This window comes from Phycomyces blakesleeanus, assembly GCF_001638985.1.
Source record: "Phycomyces blakesleeanus NRRL 1555(-) unplaced genomic scaffold PHYBLscaffold_10, whole genome shotgun sequence".
Classification (NCBI taxonomy): domain Eukaryota; kingdom Fungi; phylum Mucoromycota; class Mucoromycetes; order Mucorales; family Phycomycetaceae; genus Phycomyces; species Phycomyces blakesleeanus.
The window spans coordinates 1,430,497-1,450,346 of NW_017265143.1; the positions used below are offsets into that span (position 1 = coordinate 1,430,497).

General features: G+C 36.4%; 10 protein-coding genes across 10 annotated transcripts; 3 read left to right on the forward strand and 7 right to left on the reverse strand.

Moving 5' to 3' along the window:
- Positions 1 to 258: 258 nt before the first annotated feature.
- PHYBLDRAFT_64971 (hypothetical protein) lies at positions 259 to 973 on the forward strand (the record flags this gene model as incomplete). Its single annotated transcript, XM_018441381.1, has 4 exons — positions 259 to 317; positions 461 to 628; positions 760 to 804; positions 865 to 973. 4 exons carry the CDS (start codon positions 259 to 261, stop codon positions 971 to 973), a joined length of 381 nt encoding a protein of 126 aa, XP_018292063.1.
- Positions 974 to 1,407: 434 nt separating this feature from the next.
- Positions 1,408 to 3,412, reverse strand: PHYBLDRAFT_145488 (hypothetical protein; the record flags this gene model as incomplete). The annotated part of the gene is made up of 3 exons (XM_018431454.1): positions 1,408 to 1,624; positions 1,749 to 2,293; positions 2,432 to 3,412. 3 exons carry the CDS (start codon positions 3,410 to 3,412, stop codon positions 1,408 to 1,410), a joined length of 1,743 nt encoding a protein of 580 aa, XP_018292064.1.
- A 1,501-nt stretch (positions 3,413 to 4,913) lies between these two features.
- On the forward strand, positions 4,914 to 5,963 carry PHYBLDRAFT_181437 (hypothetical protein; the record flags this gene model as incomplete). Its single annotated transcript, XM_018438469.1, has 2 exons — positions 4,914 to 5,342; positions 5,413 to 5,963. The coding sequence occupies exons 1-2, from the start codon at positions 4,943 to 4,945 to the stop codon at positions 5,961 to 5,963; spliced, it is 951 nt and encodes a 316-aa protein (XP_018292065.1). The 5' UTR covers positions 4,914 to 4,942.
- An 81-nt stretch (positions 5,964 to 6,044) lies between these two features.
- On the reverse strand, positions 6,045 to 6,608 carry PHYBLDRAFT_112527 (hypothetical protein; the record flags this gene model as incomplete). Its single annotated transcript, XM_018428294.1, has 1 exon — positions 6,045 to 6,608. The coding sequence occupies one exon, from the start codon at positions 6,606 to 6,608 to the stop codon at positions 6,045 to 6,047; it is 564 nt and encodes a 187-aa protein (XP_018292066.1).
- Positions 6,609 to 8,642: 2,034 nt separating this feature from the next.
- PHYBLDRAFT_20300 (hypothetical protein) lies at positions 8,643 to 10,120 on the forward strand (the record flags this gene model as incomplete). The annotated part of the gene is made up of 8 exons (XM_018439730.1): positions 8,643 to 8,761; positions 8,815 to 9,019; positions 9,065 to 9,116; positions 9,211 to 9,277; positions 9,340 to 9,392; positions 9,480 to 9,783; positions 9,830 to 9,972; positions 10,053 to 10,120. The coding sequence occupies 8 exons, from the start codon at positions 8,643 to 8,645 to the stop codon at positions 10,118 to 10,120; spliced, it is 1,011 nt and encodes a 336-aa protein (XP_018292067.1).
- Positions 10,121 to 10,303: 183 nt separating this feature from the next.
- Positions 10,304 to 11,364, reverse strand: PHYBLDRAFT_64976 (C2H2-type zinc finger transcription factor; the record flags this gene model as incomplete). Its single annotated transcript, XM_018441382.1, has 4 exons — positions 10,304 to 10,767; positions 10,817 to 10,964; positions 11,060 to 11,117; positions 11,150 to 11,364. 4 exons carry the CDS (start codon positions 11,362 to 11,364, stop codon positions 10,304 to 10,306), a joined length of 885 nt encoding a protein of 294 aa, XP_018292068.1.
- Positions 11,365 to 12,014: 650 nt separating this feature from the next.
- Positions 12,015 to 12,811, reverse strand: PHYBLDRAFT_145493 (hypothetical protein; the record flags this gene model as incomplete). The annotated part of the gene is made up of 4 exons (XM_018431455.1): positions 12,015 to 12,159; positions 12,183 to 12,331; positions 12,424 to 12,612; positions 12,680 to 12,811. 4 exons carry the CDS (start codon positions 12,809 to 12,811, stop codon positions 12,015 to 12,017), a joined length of 615 nt encoding a protein of 204 aa, XP_018292069.1.
- Positions 12,812 to 13,809: 998 nt separating this feature from the next.
- Positions 13,810 to 14,966, reverse strand: PHYBLDRAFT_77904 (hypothetical protein). The gene is made up of 2 exons (XM_018443311.1): positions 14,642 to 14,966; positions 13,810 to 14,490 (listed from the first exon to the last, which is right to left on the reverse strand). Exons 1-2 carry the CDS (start codon positions 14,917 to 14,919, stop codon positions 13,908 to 13,910), a joined length of 861 nt encoding a protein of 286 aa, XP_018292070.1. The 5' UTR covers positions 14,920 to 14,966; the 3' UTR covers positions 13,810 to 13,907.
- Positions 14,967 to 15,025: 59 nt separating this feature from the next.
- On the reverse strand, positions 15,026 to 15,439 carry PHYBLDRAFT_158858 (hypothetical protein). The gene is made up of 2 exons (XM_018433868.1): positions 15,345 to 15,439; positions 15,026 to 15,275 (listed from the first exon to the last, which is right to left on the reverse strand). Exons 1-2 carry the CDS (start codon positions 15,425 to 15,427, stop codon positions 15,158 to 15,160), a joined length of 201 nt encoding a protein of 66 aa, XP_018292071.1. The 5' UTR covers positions 15,428 to 15,439; the 3' UTR covers positions 15,026 to 15,157.
- Positions 15,440 to 16,284: 845 nt separating this feature from the next.
- On the reverse strand, positions 16,285 to 18,917 carry PHYBLDRAFT_77906 (hypothetical protein; the record flags this gene model as incomplete). Its single annotated transcript, XM_018443312.1, has 11 exons — positions 16,285 to 16,417; positions 16,494 to 16,677; positions 16,749 to 16,859; positions 16,954 to 17,073; positions 17,138 to 17,375; positions 17,441 to 17,538; positions 17,612 to 17,770; positions 17,868 to 17,969; positions 18,057 to 18,324; positions 18,381 to 18,467; positions 18,534 to 18,917. The coding sequence occupies 11 exons, from the start codon at positions 18,915 to 18,917 to the stop codon at positions 16,285 to 16,287; spliced, it is 1,884 nt and encodes a 627-aa protein (XP_018292072.1).
- Positions 18,918 to 19,850: the final 933 nt, after the last annotated feature.

Genomic DNA, 19,850 nt, shown 5'->3' on the forward strand with positions numbered 1-19,850 from the left:
TTATGGATAATCTTGTATCTCCACTCTCTTGCGGATACAAGGCTTCATTTACACAACCGATATATATATTCTTTTATAATTCCATTTCTATTGAATAATACATCATAAGATTCTCTTGTACAATTAAGAATCGTTGGCCTTCTTTGATAGCAAGATTCCATCAATTTGTGCTTATCTTGAAACCTTATTGGATAACAATAACTGTCAATATTCTAATCCATCATATGATTTTATATTAACCATGTTGGTTATATTGTAATGTCATACTTTAGAAAGTTTGCGAAAGTTGTCTTGAACAAGTTAGACTTTTTTGGGGGGTAATAGCGGGCCTAGACAGCAAAGAATTTATGAGACCAAGAGAACGGTGCGATGAAGTTTAGATAAACAATTCAGACATATGGTATCTTGATCTCTATCTTGAAACAAACTTAAAACACTACTCCAAGAACCCAATATTCAGGATAGTTAGCATCTTTGACTTGAAGGAGACTTTCAACAGTTATGATTTCTCATCAAAATACTACAAAATAGTTGAGGCTCTTTGTGTCTGTGTTGACCTTAGAAGAAGAGGAGGTCGGTTGCAATACATGGACGAGAATTCTACTGTAAGAAGATCAAGATACTATAGGTATGCCTCCAGCCAATCAAGGATGTAAAGACAAAATATCTCTTTTGGAAAACATAAATTCAATGTTTGTTTGATGGATACAATTGATACGCCCAAGCACTACCCTTTGTGTTCCCAACTTTTGTCTATAGTTTCACACTCAAACGCTCAAATGTAACCTCCCATGGTATTCCAAGGTAGTATTATAGCCGATCTTCATTTCTTTATCCATTAATAATATTTATACATCACTGAAGATGTACCAATAAAAACTATTCAAAAGACATGGCTTCATTACAGTGCGAGTATCGTTTGTCCGATAAAGATCTTGCTGTTGACTTGAAACTTCAACATATCATTCACTAGCTGCGATATGATATTATGACTACTGATAAGTTTTAACCGCGCCATTTAAGGTGGAAATACTGTAAGGCCAAGAGAAAAATTTACGTGAAAAAAAAAGAAGGATAGGAAATATAGTGCGTAATAAAAATTCAACTTTTAAGCAACCTTTAAGACTCCAAAAAGACTTTTAAAAGACTCCTGGTATATTACCCCTTTTTTACCATAGTATAGAATATAACACATTTAACCAACCAATACATATATAAGAAGATACTCTAGCTATTTACCTTGTTTGTATATAGCAGACAAAGGCATATAAGTAATTGTGTAGTTTCTGATATATTTTATTATAGTCTTCTTTTATTGATACATTGAAAATTATAAAGGAAGGAGAATTACCATCATATTCTTCATTCCAATTTAATTTTTTTAATTTTATTAATTTTATTTTATTTTTACATGAAAAAACAGCCAAATTTTCTTCCTTTTCGTTCTTTTTCGCCGACCGTCCGTCCTACTCGTGTCACCTCTTGATGTTGTTGCCGAGTGACAGAATTTGTCTTTAGTAATCTTATCCGTGCGCCTTCATGGCCTTTCTTTGCCGCCTTTTGATAGTATGCCTGTGCAAGATCATAGTCTCTTAATACACCAATACCTGCTTCATAATACCATCTAATATGCATACATACATATATATATATATCTTTTAGTATTAATATTTCAATTTAACTTCATTATTTTTATAATTAAAAAAAACAACTCCACATAAATAAATAAATGAAATATTTTGTCTCACCCTAACAAAAACATGGCTTCTGGGTATTGTTTTTTGGCTGCCAATTGACACCAATAGAATGCGGTATCTTCGTTGGGTGGAGTTGTGGCCAACCATCCCGAGGTATCACGACCTAATCGCCCATGCAGATCATTATCGCCTGGTCCTCTATTTCCTTGATTTGCAAGGCAAGAAAGACCGAGCATGGCTTCCGGGCTATTTCGTCGGGCAGCAGATTCATAGTATCCAAAACATCTTGCGTAATCAACAGGTGCCATATGGTACCCATATTCATAAATCTTTCCGAGTTTTATAGAGGATTCAAGGTGTCCAAGACTGGCCGCTTGTTCAAAATATTCAACCGCAATACCAGGCCCTCCGTAAGCAAGGATAGTTTCTTCAGGCACGCGTATTTTGTGGTCGTTGGTGAGTAAAAGTGCGATTAGATAGGGTGGTTCTGGGCATGCTTCAGTAGCTTTGTGAGAGCAATTGAATAGTAATTCAAGTGCTTTTGGAATGTCTGGGTTTTGGTTTAGTTCTCCTAATAGGTGTGCCTTTGCCATACGCTTAAAAATGAATATATATATTAAGAATTAATAATAGTAAAATACAGAAAAAAAACCGCGTTGTTTATATATATATATATATATGTGTGTGTGTGTGTAAATGCATATGTACATGACATAACGATAATTATAGCTTACATAAACCGCTTCAACGAGTCCTTTTTTAGCTGCACCCTGGTAGCCTGTTAATGCTTCGGCCCATCGACCTTCTTTTTCAGAGACGTTGGCAACTGCATATAGGGCCTCTGGAATCTTATCCTTTGCTGCTACCCGGTAAAGCTGCATTGCTTTACTGTTGTTCTTCTTAAACCCAAACTCGCCTTTTTCTATCCAGACTGCCTGGATATAGGCTGCTTCACCCAAGTTCTTCTTGGTTAGCTTTTTAACCCACCGAACACCCTCTTGTTCTAGTAGCTTCTTTTTTCGTCGATTTGCCTCGGCATGGGTACTCGATTTCGATCTGTTGTCGTTATCTGGTTCATCTTGGTATGTTTCATACAATGCTGCTACCTCTAAAAGGTATTTGGCATAATTGATCTGGACTTGGGGATCGTTTGTTTTCTCTGCCATATCTCGATAGAGTTCAATTGCGTTTGGATGATTGGTGAGACTGTACGAAGCTCTGTTGTATTTAGAGAATTTAGATAATTGGCTTGGCCTTGATTTTAGATTAAAAGATGGCATTTTAGTAATACTAGGATCTCTCAACCGAATCGTGTCTCTTTGTTGTTTTTCTTCTGAACGTCTTGCCCAAGGTTCGCTCAATATAACCTTTCCTTGGACTATGCTGGTTCTTTTGTGGGTTGAGGGCATTGAGCAGTCAAAGACTTTTTCTTGTGTGATATTTGAATACAGGGGTATAGTATCTGTCGCATGTTCTTCGGGTGGGGTATCTGGTTTGACATGATTAATCTCGATTGGAAGGACAAGGGTCTTTTCGTCTTTGACAGGATAGTGGAGTCCACCGCACGGTCCGAATAGTCCAAGGTGTTCGACTGCTGGTGTTGGTGGGGCTTTGTTGGGAGGTAAGTATGGTGGAATGGCAGAGGATTCCGAATGGGTCATTGGATGTGAATGCCATGCACTATTATGGGAGGAACTAGTTGAAGCATGTCGCATAGTATAAAGTTTGCCGAGAAAGAGAACAAAAAGAAGAAAGAAAGAAAAACGAACGTTTCTCAGAATATATATATAAATATATAAATATATTTTTTGCGTTCTTTCATTCATTTTTTTTTCTGTACTCACTTTTGACTTTGTATTGATTCCTTTAAAATAACCACAATATTAGCAACAACAACAACTACAAACGCAAATATTTATTTATTTATTTATTTAAATACAAATTACATGAGTGAATGAATGTTATTCCATGTATGGTAAGCTTGAAATAGAGTAATATATATATATACATCTAATTTCCTAATTAATTATTCACTTTAACCAAAGCTTTTATCTTTAAGCTTTTACTTGCATGACATTCAAACACTAAAGTAGTGTAGAGTAGCTCCAGTCTGGTCTAGTATAATGATATTTCAATATTACACTTACTTTTGAAACACAAAAATGATCATTAAATATATGTGTATATATATGTATATGCTATTTAGAACAGCATATTTGCCACATCCAAAAAAAATACATCCCTCCTTCTTTAAAAAGAAATTATATCTAGTAGATATCCTCTTATATATATCTGTACGTCATGTACACAGAACAGACATTAAAAAACAAATAATGAAACAGATTAGTGAGAGTTACACCAGAAATACCAAAAAAGACTTAATGTCCGCGACATATGTCTGACTATAGACACCGCTGCATCACACAGAGAGAGATACAATATATTTTTTGGGTGTCTATTAAAATACCACTACATCAAAATGTCGAGTATTGAGAACTGGTGAGACCCTCTTTTAGATTATTCGCAACAAAAATCCCAAAGTTGCTTGATGCAAGTAAAAGATGCAATAATTGGGCAGTGAGCTAGGATAATCCAGCTTCTAAATGTGAGTCATTGTACAAAGTGTGGTCTGGCTTGATTTTGACAACTGGAATATCGTATGATATCCGCATCTTTGGAAGCAAAAGAAATATTTAGCCAAACAACCTGTTGTAAGTCGATATTTTGGTCTACCCGGCAAGACAAACAGAATTCAGAAATATTCCTGCTTTTATTGGACATTTGTCGAGTAGTTTTTTTTTCTCTTACCAGACCTAGTATTATATGTCTCCTAAATCGAGAAAGCTAATCTAAAGTAGATCTAATATCAGGCCTTCAAGGTTAGAAATAATTAAGAAGAACAATTTGGCGCATATATTTCACATATATAGCTCAATGTTTTTTTTTTCAGATTACTTTAATGGGGGTACTCAGCCAGATTGATCGCTCAAATTCTTGTGTGAATCTTAGCCAATGATGTCAATTTGTAGTTGAGGACACCAAAAGGCAAAAGATCAAATTTCGATCAAATTTCGATCAAATTTCGATCAAATTTCGATCAAATTTTGACCAAAATTTTAATGACATTCATATGCCAAGATTATACGTCATTTAATAAAAGATTATGCAAAAAAATTGCTATATAATCTAGGAAACATACAATTGACATCTTTCTTCTGCTTCACACCTTATTACGAAAAAAAAACATGTCTAACTCTAACAGCGAAATATCTTTATCCACTGAAGATAATCATGCTATTAAAAACGAATATAAGACATGGTACAAACATGATGGTGGTAAAGATGGTCTGACTTCTATGGAGAGACTTCAGCAATTCATGTTGATGAACGGCGGAGAAAACCTCAATATGTATCTTGGCGGTGACAAGGAAGGACGAACGTTCAAGTCGTCAAAGGTTACAATACTGAATAAATGCAACCAGTATTTTCAGGAGCAAGGGGTTTATCGAACTACAGCCCAAATAAAGTCGAGGCTCAACAATCTTTTGACAAAACAATATGGAGAAGCCTATCGTGTTTGGAAGAATAGTATTAAAAATAATTCTAACGACGAAGGCTCTACCAGTGAAAAAGAAGGCTTAGAGTGTAAGTTGATACTATCTATATAATACCAATTCTAGATCTCTTTGTTTTAATGTAATTTGTATAACAATAGCTGAATTGAATCAAATCTGCCCTGCTTTCTTTCAGATGGAAAAGGTTATGGGCAATAGAAAGACTGGTTCTCCAGCGGTTTGTGATACCACAAAGCCAATGGAATGGATACATGACGAGGACGGCGAGCAAAGCAATGGCGATGATGACAACACGGACGAAGAATCAGCTGAAAACAGTCATAGCAGCAACAATGAGGAATATGACAGCCAAAATGATAACATGTCTGTACTCTGCTCCCCTCCTCCTAAGTCAAGCTCTTCTAGAAAACGCAGAAGAGTAGACGTCGAATATAAAGAGTTGGGAGAAGAGGTGACGAGACAACTTAATGAGTCTTCTGTGTCCCTAGAGGCAAAAGTAGAACGGCTTTATAGGGAAAAGCTAGAAGTTCTTAAGGACGATCTTCACATTAAGCGAGAACGCGAATTTATACACAGAAAATTCGAAAACATGATGAAAGTAGTTGCAGAATTGGCCAAAGTGCAAAACTGGTCATATGAAAAAGCGCAAGAGCAAACTGACAACGTTTACAATAAAACGTATGGTAGTTAAAGACTATCAATTTAATAATGACAGCAACTATCATAGAATACCTGTTATACATCATTTCTACTTTTGGGATAATTTATTTCTTTATTTTTTACTTTTTTTAAGAAGGTTCCCATCTCCGTTTTTTATGAGTATCTCTTCTTTGATACGGATACGTTTGAGCTTAGCATTCTCATCTGACAATGACATTGCTGGATAGTCATCTACAGTGCCAGTCACACCTTCTCTGCTGATCCTTTCGATCTCTTCTTTTTCTCTTTTCTCCCATGAAATCTTCATCGTCATTGTCATCATGTCATCTGTCTGGTCGATCAAAAAGTTATGGAGAATGACACAAACTCTGATCCAAGAATTGACCATGTTCATGTCTTTTCGACTTCTTATCTTAATTGGGAGTCGCTTCAAAGAGCAGAATCTTGCTTTGAGAATCCCAAATGCATGCTCAATTTTTATCCTCATCATTGCTATGTATGAATTGAACGCTTTGTCCGCATCACACAATTCCTTGTTTTTTGGCTTCTTTATGACAGGGACAACGTACGTCTTGGGAATGTAACTAGCATCGGCTAAAACATACTGGTCACCAGAGAAGAAGTTATTGGGGTCGCTACCCATGGTCGATTCTTCAAACACCCTGGCATCGTTCATGCTTCCGAAGTATCCGCAAGAGAGATAACGAATCTTTTTTTGATGGTCGCATACCCCAAGAGTGTTTACACAGTATGTGCGCTTACGACCAAAGAATTCTGGCTTTTTCCACGACGGTGTATGCTGCAAGTTAAACAGACACCCATCCAAAAACCCAACAAGATTAGGAAATCCGAATGGTTTCTCATTGCTTGGGATTATCGTTGCTGTCTTCTCGAGTTCTGACGGCCAAAAAACGTACATGTTTTCCATTGATAGCATTACCTTGAAGAAACGAACTGTGAAGTTTAAGACACTGCCCTCTAATAAGTTTAAAATAATTAGTTCAATGGATTGATTATATGTTTATATAGATTAATGGAAGTCAGTTTACTAAAAGACACTTACCTCCGACACCAGATCTTCGTGCAAGCCTGCTATAGGATACAGCATTCCCGTCTGAGCCTAGTCTCTCCAAGACCAAAGCTAATTGAAGCTTTACATCAGTCTGCTTATGTCCTTTCGGTGACTTATATAAAGAATGGTCTTTGATTATCTTGTACAGCTTATTAAACGAGCTTTTGGACATTCTGATTTCTTCTTTGAACCCATCTGCATCTAGGTCTTCGAGGAAAGCAAGTTTTTCTTCCTTTGATTTAAGCTTTGGCAATGTATTGCCACCCTTGTGTAAGTATCTGTTGGCTTGAAGGTTCTGCTCAAGATCCTCCACAACAGCTATCTTCTCCAACTCTGCATCAACTTCCTCTTCAAGGACTTCTGAAATATTTTTCAACAGCTCATCTGCGCTTGTTGATAAAGATTGTACCAGACTTTTTTTTTCCTTCGCTACAAATTTTCTGATTTTACGCGATTTCTTTAAGGCGGCAACTGTTTGTTGCTTTGCACTGTATTTTGGCATGTTATACGGAGTGAAAGAAGTGTTACATGACTTTGTTGACAGTAAATTCTATCATTTATTAAGGAGAAAGATAAAAACGGTATCGTATTGCATATAAAAAAGTAAGGATTCAGCCAATCAAAGAGCCGTACGTTTTTTGATCAAATTTTGATCGAAATTTGATCTTTCAAAAAGACGATCAAATTTTAATCGTCGCTATTACAATTTTAGTCCAATAATATTGCGTTCTGAATTTAAAAATTGAGCGATCAATCTGGCTGAGTACCCCCAATATATTTGGAATTTCTCGGCAGATCGAGGTAGAGAAACATCAACACAAGTCATCAAAATCGTATTAGCTATGAAGTTTATGTATTTTACCAGACCACCTAGGTGAGACTTTTGTTATAAAAAGTCCAATAATCATACCTAGTCTCTAAAGATCCGTAACTATTACTATTACTGTTATAATAAAGTCATAATAATGGAAATTTTGCGTATTTGTAGCAATTTTCTTGAAAGCAAGGTTTTTATTTTTTGAAATTTCAAATTATATGCAAAATCGTGTTGAGTACCTCTATAGTAATGAACTGCGATGTGAACCAAGCTTGCCAAAAAGTTGAAACTTATCAATAACCCGATTCATTAACCCTCTTAATTGATAGGCTTATAGCTCAGACCTTCATACCACTTCTTAGTCCAAACTCGAACCCATAACCCTCTTCTAGCCTGATGCATTGCAGCCAAAATTCGATATAGTAAATATTGTATAGAGTTGTGGCAATTTACAGATATTTTGATATATAAAGTCTGGCTTATATATATATATACATAATACAACAATTGTGGTCTTATTTTCTAAATAATAATAATACATTGTTTTCCAATACACCTTTGGTTGACTGGATCTTGTAATTCACAGCATATTGTTTCATATGGTTTGACATGACAGTCACGACAAAGTATCACCACAGTTGTTTTGGGATCATGGTCTCTTTTTTCTCTATATAAAAAAAGACTGGGTGGAAATCCTGGGATTTAAAAAAAAAAGAAAAAAAAGCAGATTTGGGGGGCGAAAGGGAGAGAAGAATAACGCCCTTCTTGAAAACTGGAATGGCAGTAAGATGCCAGACACACTCACCAAACACACCATGTTGATGTCTGTAAGGGGAAAGAAAGTATCCTTTAAAGAAAAGCCCTTTTACGGAGAATGCCGTGACGTCGAAGACTTTCAAAAATTAAACCGCGTTGGTGAGGGCACATACGGAGTTGTCTAGTGCGTGATATATGATAAAATCATGAACACAGCTCAAATCGTTAGATAATTAGTAGAGTAATCGACACAAAATCTGGGCAGGTCGTAGCCCTGAAAAAGATTAGGATGGAACGAGAGACGGATGGAATGCCAATTTCTAGTTTACGTGAGATCAGCATCCTAAAGCGCATGCAACACCCAAACATTGTTAATGTGACTGATGTGGCAGTCGGACCAAAGCTAGAATCGATCTTCCTAGTGATGGAGTACTGCGAACAAGTAAGAAACCTACTAAATGTAACATTCAATTAATGTTCTTGCTAGGATCTCGGAACATTATTAGATATGGTGCCTACACCTTACTCTGCCTCTGAAGGTAAATAAATCAAAGACATTCTTTCAATAAATAATAACAATAAAAAACAATATTTTGATCAACCTCACTAACAACTATATATATATAAACTTAGTCAAATGTTTGATGCATCAATTGCTGAAAGGATTAGAATATTGTCATGACCATTCAATTATTCATAGGTACATAGCTTGAACTTCTTGTGGTTTAAAAGATATTAACAGTTTACACTTTAATCTTCTAGAGATTTAAAGATGTCCAACTTATTACTGACATCTACTGGCTTATTGAAGATCGGTAATTAATACAATTTTACGTTGCTTATGAATATATCAGACAACTCAACGTACGCTCTTTTTTTTTCTTTGGTAATTGTCGTTATAGCCGACTTTGGCATGGCACGCACTCTAAGTTTGCCTTCAAAGCCAATGACACCAAATGTAGTTACACTCTGGTATCGCTCTCCAGAATTACTCTTTGGGGAGACAAATTATACCACTGCTGTGGATCTGTGGTCAGCCGGATGTATAATGGGAGAATTACTACAGCATAAACCCATATTACCTGGCAATACTGAGCAGGCTGAACTGGATATGATTGTAAAGCTACTAGGAACTCCCAACGAGTCCATCTGGCCTGGATTTTCCAAACTGCCGCTTGCTAAATCCCTGGTCTTGCCTAAACAAGAGTAAGTGAATATTGGATCAATGGATCATGACTGATTCTTTTTATAGCTACAACAATATCAAGATTGTGTTTCCTCGGCACAGTGATCACACAATTCATTTAATAGCCGGTCTACTTACCTACAATCCTCGCTCTCGATTAACTGTCAGGCAAGCATTGAATCATCCGTATTTCTTTGAATCTCCAAGAGGTATACAAAAAACACACACATACATTTTTATTTTGAGTGGATAGTACTAGAATTTCTTATGAATTTTCTTTATATTACAGCTCAGGATCCTTTGCTTCTACCCACATATCCTGAAATCCGTAACCACTTGTCAGATAAAGAACAGTAAGAAGCCTCCAAAAATATGTATATATATATTTGTGCTGCATAAAACTTAATCTGCCACTATAGAGCACGCCGTGTTCAAGAGGAAAGAAAAAGAAAAATCGATGAAGGTGTAGGAACACAATACAAAAAGAAGAAACAACAATAAGAATAAGAATAAGAATAAAAATAATATATATATAAAAGACTATGCGTTGTCCTCTGAGATTCCAATATCTACACTATCCTCATCCTGGGTCTTTTCGTCCTCTTCATTAACATGCAGAATAGTATCGTTGGGCGTATTAGGTGCGTGGCTACCTCCATCAGAACCCTCTTCGCGTGCATTGTCTGCCTCTGCTGCGGCTGCGGCTGCCAGTTTTGCTTTCCGCGCTGCTCTAAAGTGAACCATCTTACGATGTTTTGTTAGCTGACCTGTTGTAACAAAGCTTTTGTGGCAGTTGTCGATGCCGCATATGAGCTTCTTTGTTCCATGCATGTTAGTTTCGTGTGTCTGAAGTTGGTCATAGGTTGTAAAAGATTTTGAGCAGCCAGGCTGGGTGCATAAGAAAGGTCTAAAGTCTTTTTCTCCTCCATTGGATGAAAAGAGCTGATCAATCTCGGCAACAGTAGTAGGTTCGGTAAGTTTGTCATTCATCGTCATTTGCTCCTCTAAAAAAATCCATGTCAATAAGATCAACCAGTAAAGTATGCATCTTACCTGTTTGCCAGCCCGACAATGTGATGGACGAACCATCAAGAGTGCGAAACACTAGATTAGAATTGACCCAGCGACGAGGCTTGAAATCTTTGAACTTGAGAATGTCTTTACGAGATGCACCAGATCGGCTTATCAACTGTTTATCACCCTTAACTTGTAATATATTAATGTTAGATATATATAATTAAAAAGTTCTTTTTTAAAAAAGGAAAACGAGAATCACAGAATGAGTTGTATACTTACTGTCATCCCCCAAAGCTGAATCATCATCAAGTCTGCAATGAGAAAACGCAATGAGACTCTAGGAATTAAGCAAATATATATATACTTTACATGTCATTCGAATCATTCTTTCGTACGGGCTTTTTGGCGCGTGGTCTTGGTCGTTTGCTGGCTGGTACCTCTTCATCTTCTTTGGGATGCTTTTGGCCTGCAATTGCAGACAAAGAAGGTGAAGGTACGTCGGGTGATTGAATCGAATTCGATCCTGGAGATTCTGGATTCACTCTAGAGAGTCGAAGTTTAATCTTGAGAGATGGACTGGCCATTAAGGATTGTAAAAAAAAACGAAAAAAAAAAAAACGAAAACGAAAAATGAAGATAGTCAGAGAGGGAAGGCAAGGTTTCTTTTTTATTTTATTTTATTTTATTTTTATTTTATTTTTTTTAAAAAAAAAATTACAACGAGAGTAAAGGTAAGACTCAAAACGTCACTGTTTCGCTTCTAATAGGCTATGTACAAGGGCAGTGTTATAGCAATTGGTGTGAATTAACAAGAGCAAAAGACTTTTATACCATGATTACTACCAGATATATGTCGGTGACTCTGTAAATATAATATAAAAGCATATTAGAATATATTAGAATATCTTAAAGTAGAATAAAGTTGTATGCACACAAGAAAGAAAGAAACAAAGAAAGAAATAATATTGGGACATTTGTGGATACGTAGAATGCCGATTCATGATATACCCGTAACAATATACTGTTAATGTTTATCATTGTTGTCGAATTATTGGCGGATTTTTTGGTTCATTGGTATTGCTGCTTATTTCTTACTTACTTATTTTCCACTAGGATCTATCAAGAAAATTACTATATTTTTACATTTGGCTGTGGTTGTGGGATTTCCATATCTCAGCAAAAAAAACACATGGGATTCTTTTACAATATTTCTCGTGTATGCAGTACAAAAGATCTATTCTTCTGAGATCAATAAGGACGCAACGTCCACAGATTCTTTTACGTTGTTTTGAAGGCAAGTTATGGATGTAGGGAATGCTTTCAGTGTCAATTGTGGAAGCCCTTCTGGGATTTGGTCCTTGGGCGGTGTCTTGGGTCTGCTTAATAATGGAGAGGTCTGTACCATCGGTCTCGATTGTTCCTCTGAACTTCATCACGCCGTTTTGTTAGCCATGGAAAGCCTTCTTGTCCAAGTCCACCACTCTTCCTCACAGCTCTAGTTTGTTGAGTGATAGTCTCTAAGCTCTTCTCAAAATTTTCTGAGACAGGATCCTAGTGTAGATTTGTATGTAGCATAGTGACCAGGATCGGCGAAGAGGAAAACAGCTGAAGTATCTATATCCAAGGTGCTCTAGGAGTCGGACGATATGGGAAAAGGTGAGGAAGTGCCTGTGCGGAGATTCGTTTGAGTCATAATAGATATAGTTCTTTTGGAACCCATATATTTCCGGATAGACGACAAAGATGGGAGAGATTGCCATGAAAGTATTTCTGTGTTCCTCCTCGGTGAAGGCATCTTCAAGTTGGCGAGTTGACAATCCTTTTTGAACATCCTGGCGGGTTCAAAAATATGTTCTGTCAACATTCTTTGAATTAGTCCCTCAGTTGCTCTTTGTTCACGAAGGTATTCGGTAAGCTCTCACGGTCTTTTTTTATATCGAGCAAGACATTCATCTCTCGGCGGAGATGCTGGCCAAATCTAATATCGATATTCACTATGTAGGCGGTGTGGATTCTTGTGTTCTCGTACATAGCAATTTGGTGAGTGTTTAAGAGGGAGATAAGGGTGTAGGAGAGGTTATGAATATATATATATATTGCTGTACCAGGAAATAAGCTCGCGGTTTATACTTGTTTCTTTCTGTTATTTGGAGGAGTCAGTATTGCAGTCGATTAAGGAAAAAAAAACATCTTGACAAAAAGATGTTTATTGATACATCAATTCAGTTCAAAGGATGAGTCGCGTTTTAACCCGTCAAGAAAAATGTATTTTGTAATTGTGAGAGTATTTGCAGTGATTATGTGCACATCAGAAACTAGGTAATGCAGTGTTCTAAGAATCTCAAAAGTCTACCTGGTTGCTTTTACTGATACTTTGACAGTAAAAACTCGTATGAGATCGTTGGGCTCATTATCTTCCAGCCAGAAAAGGACTAGGGATACGAGATTTTGGACAGCTTTTATAAAAATAACACTTTGTAGGGACAACAAACCAATAGGCTATGTAAGATTATACGCTATTACTAAGGAAAAAAGGGAGATTTTAGTAGAACATTTTGACCTGGATTCCAAAAAAAAAGAGAACCTTTAAATCTAAACAAATAATGGGCTCAGGAATATTAAAAAAGTTTTGAGTAAGCTCCCTTTTGTAGACATTTAAAGCTCTTGGGATTCATGCTTTTCCTTCAAGAAGCTCATTTTATTTGAGTTCTATTCCTATCATTAATGGTAGGGTCAAAATCAATAAAGATGTACAAATTCTTCTATACTTGATATTTAGCTTTGTTTTATGTGCGAAATATCGGAAGAAATAGTATGCATTTCTTGAGTATAAGCTATACTAAAACAGCACTTTATTCTAGTAGTATGCGATATTTGTATTGCTATATCTAATAAAATTTCAAGGTTGGTCGATTAACACATTTTTGTGTGGTAACACCTCACTTTGTGAATACTTCAAAAATCAAATTTGGAGAAAGTAAAACAGCTATGATATCAAAATCCAGATATAAATCCTCATGACTTTGTCAATCTTTCCATATGTTATTTCTTTAGCTTTTTACTCAATTTTATTTAGATATATATTTGTGTGTGGGAGCTCTGAAGAATATAAAATTTCTGTATTACTCTAGGGATTAACCTCTACAGCATTCCAGGTATCATCTTCCTTCCGGTAAATAGTACGCACACTAGTTTCGAGATAACTATGATCTACCTCTGTAACCTCTAAAAACAAAACCACGAAGTTTTCATAACCTCGTTCCAATAAAGCCCGTTTGTCGGCATCCTGGTGAGAAAACCAGCCGTTGTCGTCACTCTCTTCGATAGTCAGAGTTTCTATACGGAATGTGGCCTCTTCTTCCTCAACAGGTTCTTTAGGAGTACCTGGAGCAGGCCATGTAAAGGTAGCTCGAAGCTGATCTGTGAGCCCATACCATTGTCGGAGGCGCTCAGCCTGCCAATCGAATGGAGCGTTTGGCTTAATGTGGTGCTTAAGAGAACGAATGCGTTTAAGGAAAGACTTGCTGGCCTGACTTAGCCGGTCGCTGAAATCTGTTTCATGGTCTTCCTCCTTTTCTTCATCTAAAGAAGGCATACCATGATGCTTTCGACCAATGTGCGAGTTGAGACTCTCGGAAGGGTTGAGACCATCTCCAAAGGCATGCATGCGGCCTCGAATACGAAACTGCTCCTTTGTACTACCCATGAACCTTAAAAAAAAGACGCCCAGAATATTATTTAATAAGTGCTTAATATTCGTGTGTTTGATAATTTGAATTTATTACGTCAGGTAAGACCCTCAACGTATATTCATATTGATAGTTTTGATATTTAAAAGCATATAAGCATGTATATACTCACCAGCAGATTTCAACATTAGGGTTGGCTGCAATCTCCTGGACTTTTGGAGATCTCTTGTCGCAGGTAATCGTCAAAAGGTCACTTTCCCAGCCAGTTTCTTCTTTGTAGCTCTCACCAGCAAAGCCGCGAAACACGACAACGCGATTTGCAGGATTGTTGTCAGGGCGAACAGTTGATAAAGAGAGATAAGCAGCAGAAGGACCTTGCTCTTTGATGTTTGCTGTTAGCTGAGCCTTGAGAAGCTTTTTCCAGGAAGGTGAGAGGTTGTTCTTGGTCATGGTAGTAGTGATGGTGAAGCAAAAAGAAAGGAGAAGAAGAAGAAGAAGAGGCAATTCTGTCAAATCTTTTCACGAATCCTTTTTTAATTTAAATTCAAATTTATTTAAAATTTAAAATTTAAAATTTTATATTTCTTTATTTTTGGTGTATTAAGATTTAAACTTCTCTTTAGTAATTCAGGTGAATTCTAATAGGAGTATAGATTAACTTGGGAGGTAAGGGACGAATAGGAAGAACTCAAGTAAACAAGCCGCCGCATAGACATCTGTTTCCTATACTTTGGTACCAAGATGCAAATGACGTAGGGTCTGAAGGCTTACCATTCGGGTGCATTGGTAAAGACATCTGATGGCAACTAAATAAAATAAAATAAAAGAGAAATTATTTTTAGCATGGCTTAATTTATTATACTGTATTCCCTTACTTGACACAAGCCCGGACAGGCGCAGAAAAGTCTATCCGTCGCTTACGAATCACGTCCATTGGATAATCGGCATGTGTCTCCATGTAGATTGCAGGCTGAGCACATGTTGCCTTGTATTCTTCAGTTATGCGTTCCAACTCAACCTTTTGATTGTGAGGAATACGAGAGGATAAAAGGATATTCCAGCCTAAATATCATTACAAAACAAAATAAGTCTGCATTTACATATTCCCAAAACATATAAATGAATATAAATACAAAGGCTTACCGCGCGAACTTGGTTCTATATCTGACTTTTCAATACTATCAAGAGCTTTGAGAAATGAAAGCACGTCTTTAATAGAAACAGGTGCATGCTGGAGCAAATTTGAGGCAAAGCGCTGAAGGAGAGATTGGGATTCGAGAATGTGAGGAAGTTCGTATGTGGATGAGATAATAAAATGAATAAAGTGGTGGATAAATGTCAAGATACGACCCAATGCTATTCTAGAAGGCTTGTGGATCAGCAATACGGCATGTACTGGGCGACCTGAAATATCTGCCAGTGCTAATATGTGCATTTCGGTGTAAGAATATGTGCCTAGATTTAATTTTCAATAAAATTTATATATATAACTTACGAGATGATTTGGGCCTTCTTGTATTAAACAAGACACTCCACTGTTGAAGTAGCCACCTCATGTAGTCCAATGTCCATGTAGCAAGTGGAACTAGTGACCATAGAGCGTCTGGAAATAATTTAGTAATCTAAGGAACACTGAAGCCTAAAAACTTTATTAAGCCTACCTGGTGAAAAGGATAGGTTTACCCTGGTGTCTAAAGAATATTTCTCTGTAAAGCATGTTTTAATATTAGCATTGTTATGATTGATCACTTGATCTAGAGATCCATCTTTACTTTTGCTTTTGCCTCTTCTTTTTTTATATTTTATTTTTTTATTTTAATTCTCACCAAGAATATCTGAAACAACACTCCTTTCTGATGTGCAACTTGCTACAAAGCATTCAAGAATCACAGGTAGCTGGATAGCTTTACTAAGGTTCTTATACTGTATACGTTTTTCTGGCATAATTCTGCAGTAAAAAGTAATTAGATACCCCCAAACGTTTACTATAACAGCTGACTATTTTTTGGTTCGTTTTGTTTTACCTGAATGTGCTCATTGCAAGACCAAACGCATTACCCATTTGTGTAGGACACCACTCTTCGGATCTTTTAACAGGGATTTCCAAGATCTCTTTTTTGCGTTCAAAGGAAAAGACTCGAATATCTCCCTGATTACAATAGGTCTCATAGGCAACCAAAGTTTCAAGAACAACCCTTTCAGGAGTATCTATAACAACATAAAAACTGCTCTTATCATTTTTATTGCTTTGTGTAAATCTCTGTGTGTATGTGATTTACCTTTGTGTTCAGGCACTTTACCTAGCCGTACAAGCTCAGTTGTAAGATCAAGCTTATCCGTATTATTAAGTAAGCTCAATTTGAGCATTTGTTCGATAACACAAATGGCATCTATTGTATTTATCCTCGTTAGTCCCCTTTCTCTCTCTCTTTATATATATACTATACAATAAGAATCATATTTTAAATATTATAATATCATTACTCTTCATAGATTCAACAGTGGTGTATTCTTCTGTGACGCGTGCTATTCCCAGTTTTCCGGATGAAAATAGGTACAGCATGTGGGTCTCATGCGGTGAAAATTTAATAGTTAAAATCGTATCTAGTTTCCAAAACATTCAGACACAAAGCAGTACACGCAAAACTATGTATGTGTTTTTATTTACCTGAGCACTTTTCTTTAAACGGCTGGGGATTTGTTACCTCCCAAAATCCAGGTCCACAGGATTTATCATTTTCCTTCGTATCGGGTGTAATTTTTAACAAGCTGAAATCACCTTTTGTACGATATTCTAAGTGTGTACTTCCATCAGATAGGCCAAGAGCAATGGCACCATTGTTTGTGGATGAAATTGATGTAATAAATCGGCCTTTTATAGCGAACCCTTGAATACAACTTAGTTCCTAAAGCATTATATTTTTTGTGTTAACCTACTATATATATCTCTACAGATTAAAAATTAGCTTACCTGTCGATCTGTGTGTGAAATTTTACTAGAAGTAATATTATGTGCCTGTCCCACTCTTCTTAGCTGCCACCTTCCGAAATAAGCGTCAAATGTGTCTACTATATATATTCAGAAAATAAACAGCAAAACAAACTTAGTCCAGTTGATAAAGACTCATTTACCTTACTATACCTGTCTTTTTTCCGAGCCCAACTGACAGCTGAAGATTATTGTTTTTATGTGAAAGCAATATTTGCGTAACGGCATAATCAGGATCAGAAATCTCTTTTGCAAGATTCTCCAGTAGAGGAAGGGATAATCTTAATTTTGTAATTGTTTGACATATAATAGCTGTAGGAAATAATTATCATTATCAACTTGCAAAGAAAAACCAAAATATATATAATAGCATAATGAGCGTAGTCCTGCTCACAAAAATATACCATACCTTCTTGACAACCTTTTATAGGGAAATTAACGCTGATTTTATACAATTGGACATATTTGGGCTGTACCGAAGAATAATACGTTGCAAGACAAATTGTTCCATCTGGTTTACAGCATTAATTTATTTCTATGTTGCTTTTGTCATTCTTCCTCTTTTACTTCTCTCTCTCTCTCTCTCTCTCTCTTTTACCTTTATCAAATACCATGGAAGCATGAGATATCCTCTGCCACGCATCTAAACCTGATAGAGCCATTCCAAAGCATCCCATATCTGGCCTTCCTATTTCTCGTCTGCCTGATTTTGGCAACATGGTGGAAAAGGTGGAAAATATCTCACCGTTGCGCTGATAGTGCACGCTAATTTCACCATAAACTGTAACCGCTACAAATCCAAGTTGACCGTATGGATTTCTCGGACCCAATACTCGATCTTTTCGTATTTCTTCTGAGCCAGTATGCTAGTATTTTCATTGTAAGGACATATATCTGAAATAAGTCCAGTTCAAATACTCACCGAACGTTCAGACCGAAGCCAAATTAGAGCAGCCAGAGGTTGATGAAGATCGATTTCATATGTTAATGACCAACGGTCCACTGATCCCTATATTTATTTTGTTTTTAGAATATAAGTTTATAGGAAAGAAAATTAACATCTAATGTTGTCTACCTCCAGATTCCACACTGCAATCTTTCCTATTTCGTCTGCAGTTGCTAGGAATGTCCCATTTTGGTGCCATTTTACATGTGTGATGATATGCTTTTGATGGTATTGTTCTACAATCCGCATTGGTGTTTTGTATACTGTGGTTTTCGTAGACTCCGTCAAGAACACATCGCCGGTGATTACATCTATGGATGCTGGATTTGGTTGAGGTGATGTAATTACAAATGCACCTTGACTGTCAGACGATAGGCATTCAGGTGTCTGTTTGTAAGCTAAACTGGAATAGAGACATCCGAGAGGGTAGTGTGCCGAGGAATCAGGCGCGAAATTAGAACATGCTTGGGTGGGTTCTACTCGTCGTCGTTTTGTTATTGTAATTTCAACCATGTTTTGCGCAATTTTCGAGAGCTAAGAAAACTAGTTGAGGAAAAAGAGCAAGAAAAAAAAGACCTAGCAAAATGAAGAACAAGAAGACGACGAGGAGGGAAAAAAAAGAAAAATACTAATTTTGGCTTGCACAGGTTCATGTAGTAAATCAAAAGTCACATGCGTCTACAGTGTCTTAAATTGAAGTGCTTGTCTTGTCATTTCTGTCTGAGAACCTTATATGCCCCCCACTTCAAACTCTCAACTGCAAATATAGTAATATATTATGTTATATGTAGAGCTTTTGTTAAACTTCAAAAAGTATGCTTAAAAGGTCATTCAAGAATTAAAACGTTGTTTTTATCAATAACGTTGTCACTGCCAACACGTACGCACAGTTTTTTTTTTCAATTGCACATCTTATCAACTAGCCATACTCTTAATTATCTTGTTTGTATATTTTACTCTCTATTATACAATTATTCTGTATATTGTGCTTACTCCTATCATGTGCGTTATAAGTTTGCTAATCCTCGGGGGACGACGTTCTCTGATTGTAGACAACATTTTGCTTTTACCAGACCACAAATTGTGACTTGCTGTCCGACATCAAATAATTATATCTGGTCCCTAAGGATTCATTCTTGTCTTTATCTTATTTTTTTTCTATCTTTTTCTATATCTTTAAAAAGTTGGAATACAAGCACGTGACTTAGAGTCTGTCTTTGAATTTATAATTTTATTCTCTAACTATATTTTCATATTACTTTTCTTAAGAGCATAGAAAAATATAAAAATATAAAATTAATTATAATTATAATAGGGGTTTCACCAACTTTGGATGTTGACTGTTGGATATAGCGGTAGTTTAATTCCGAAAATGATTGGCTGTAGCGAATCTTCAAAAAATGAAAAACGAGCATCCAAGCATCTAAGAAAATAGTTCGATACTCT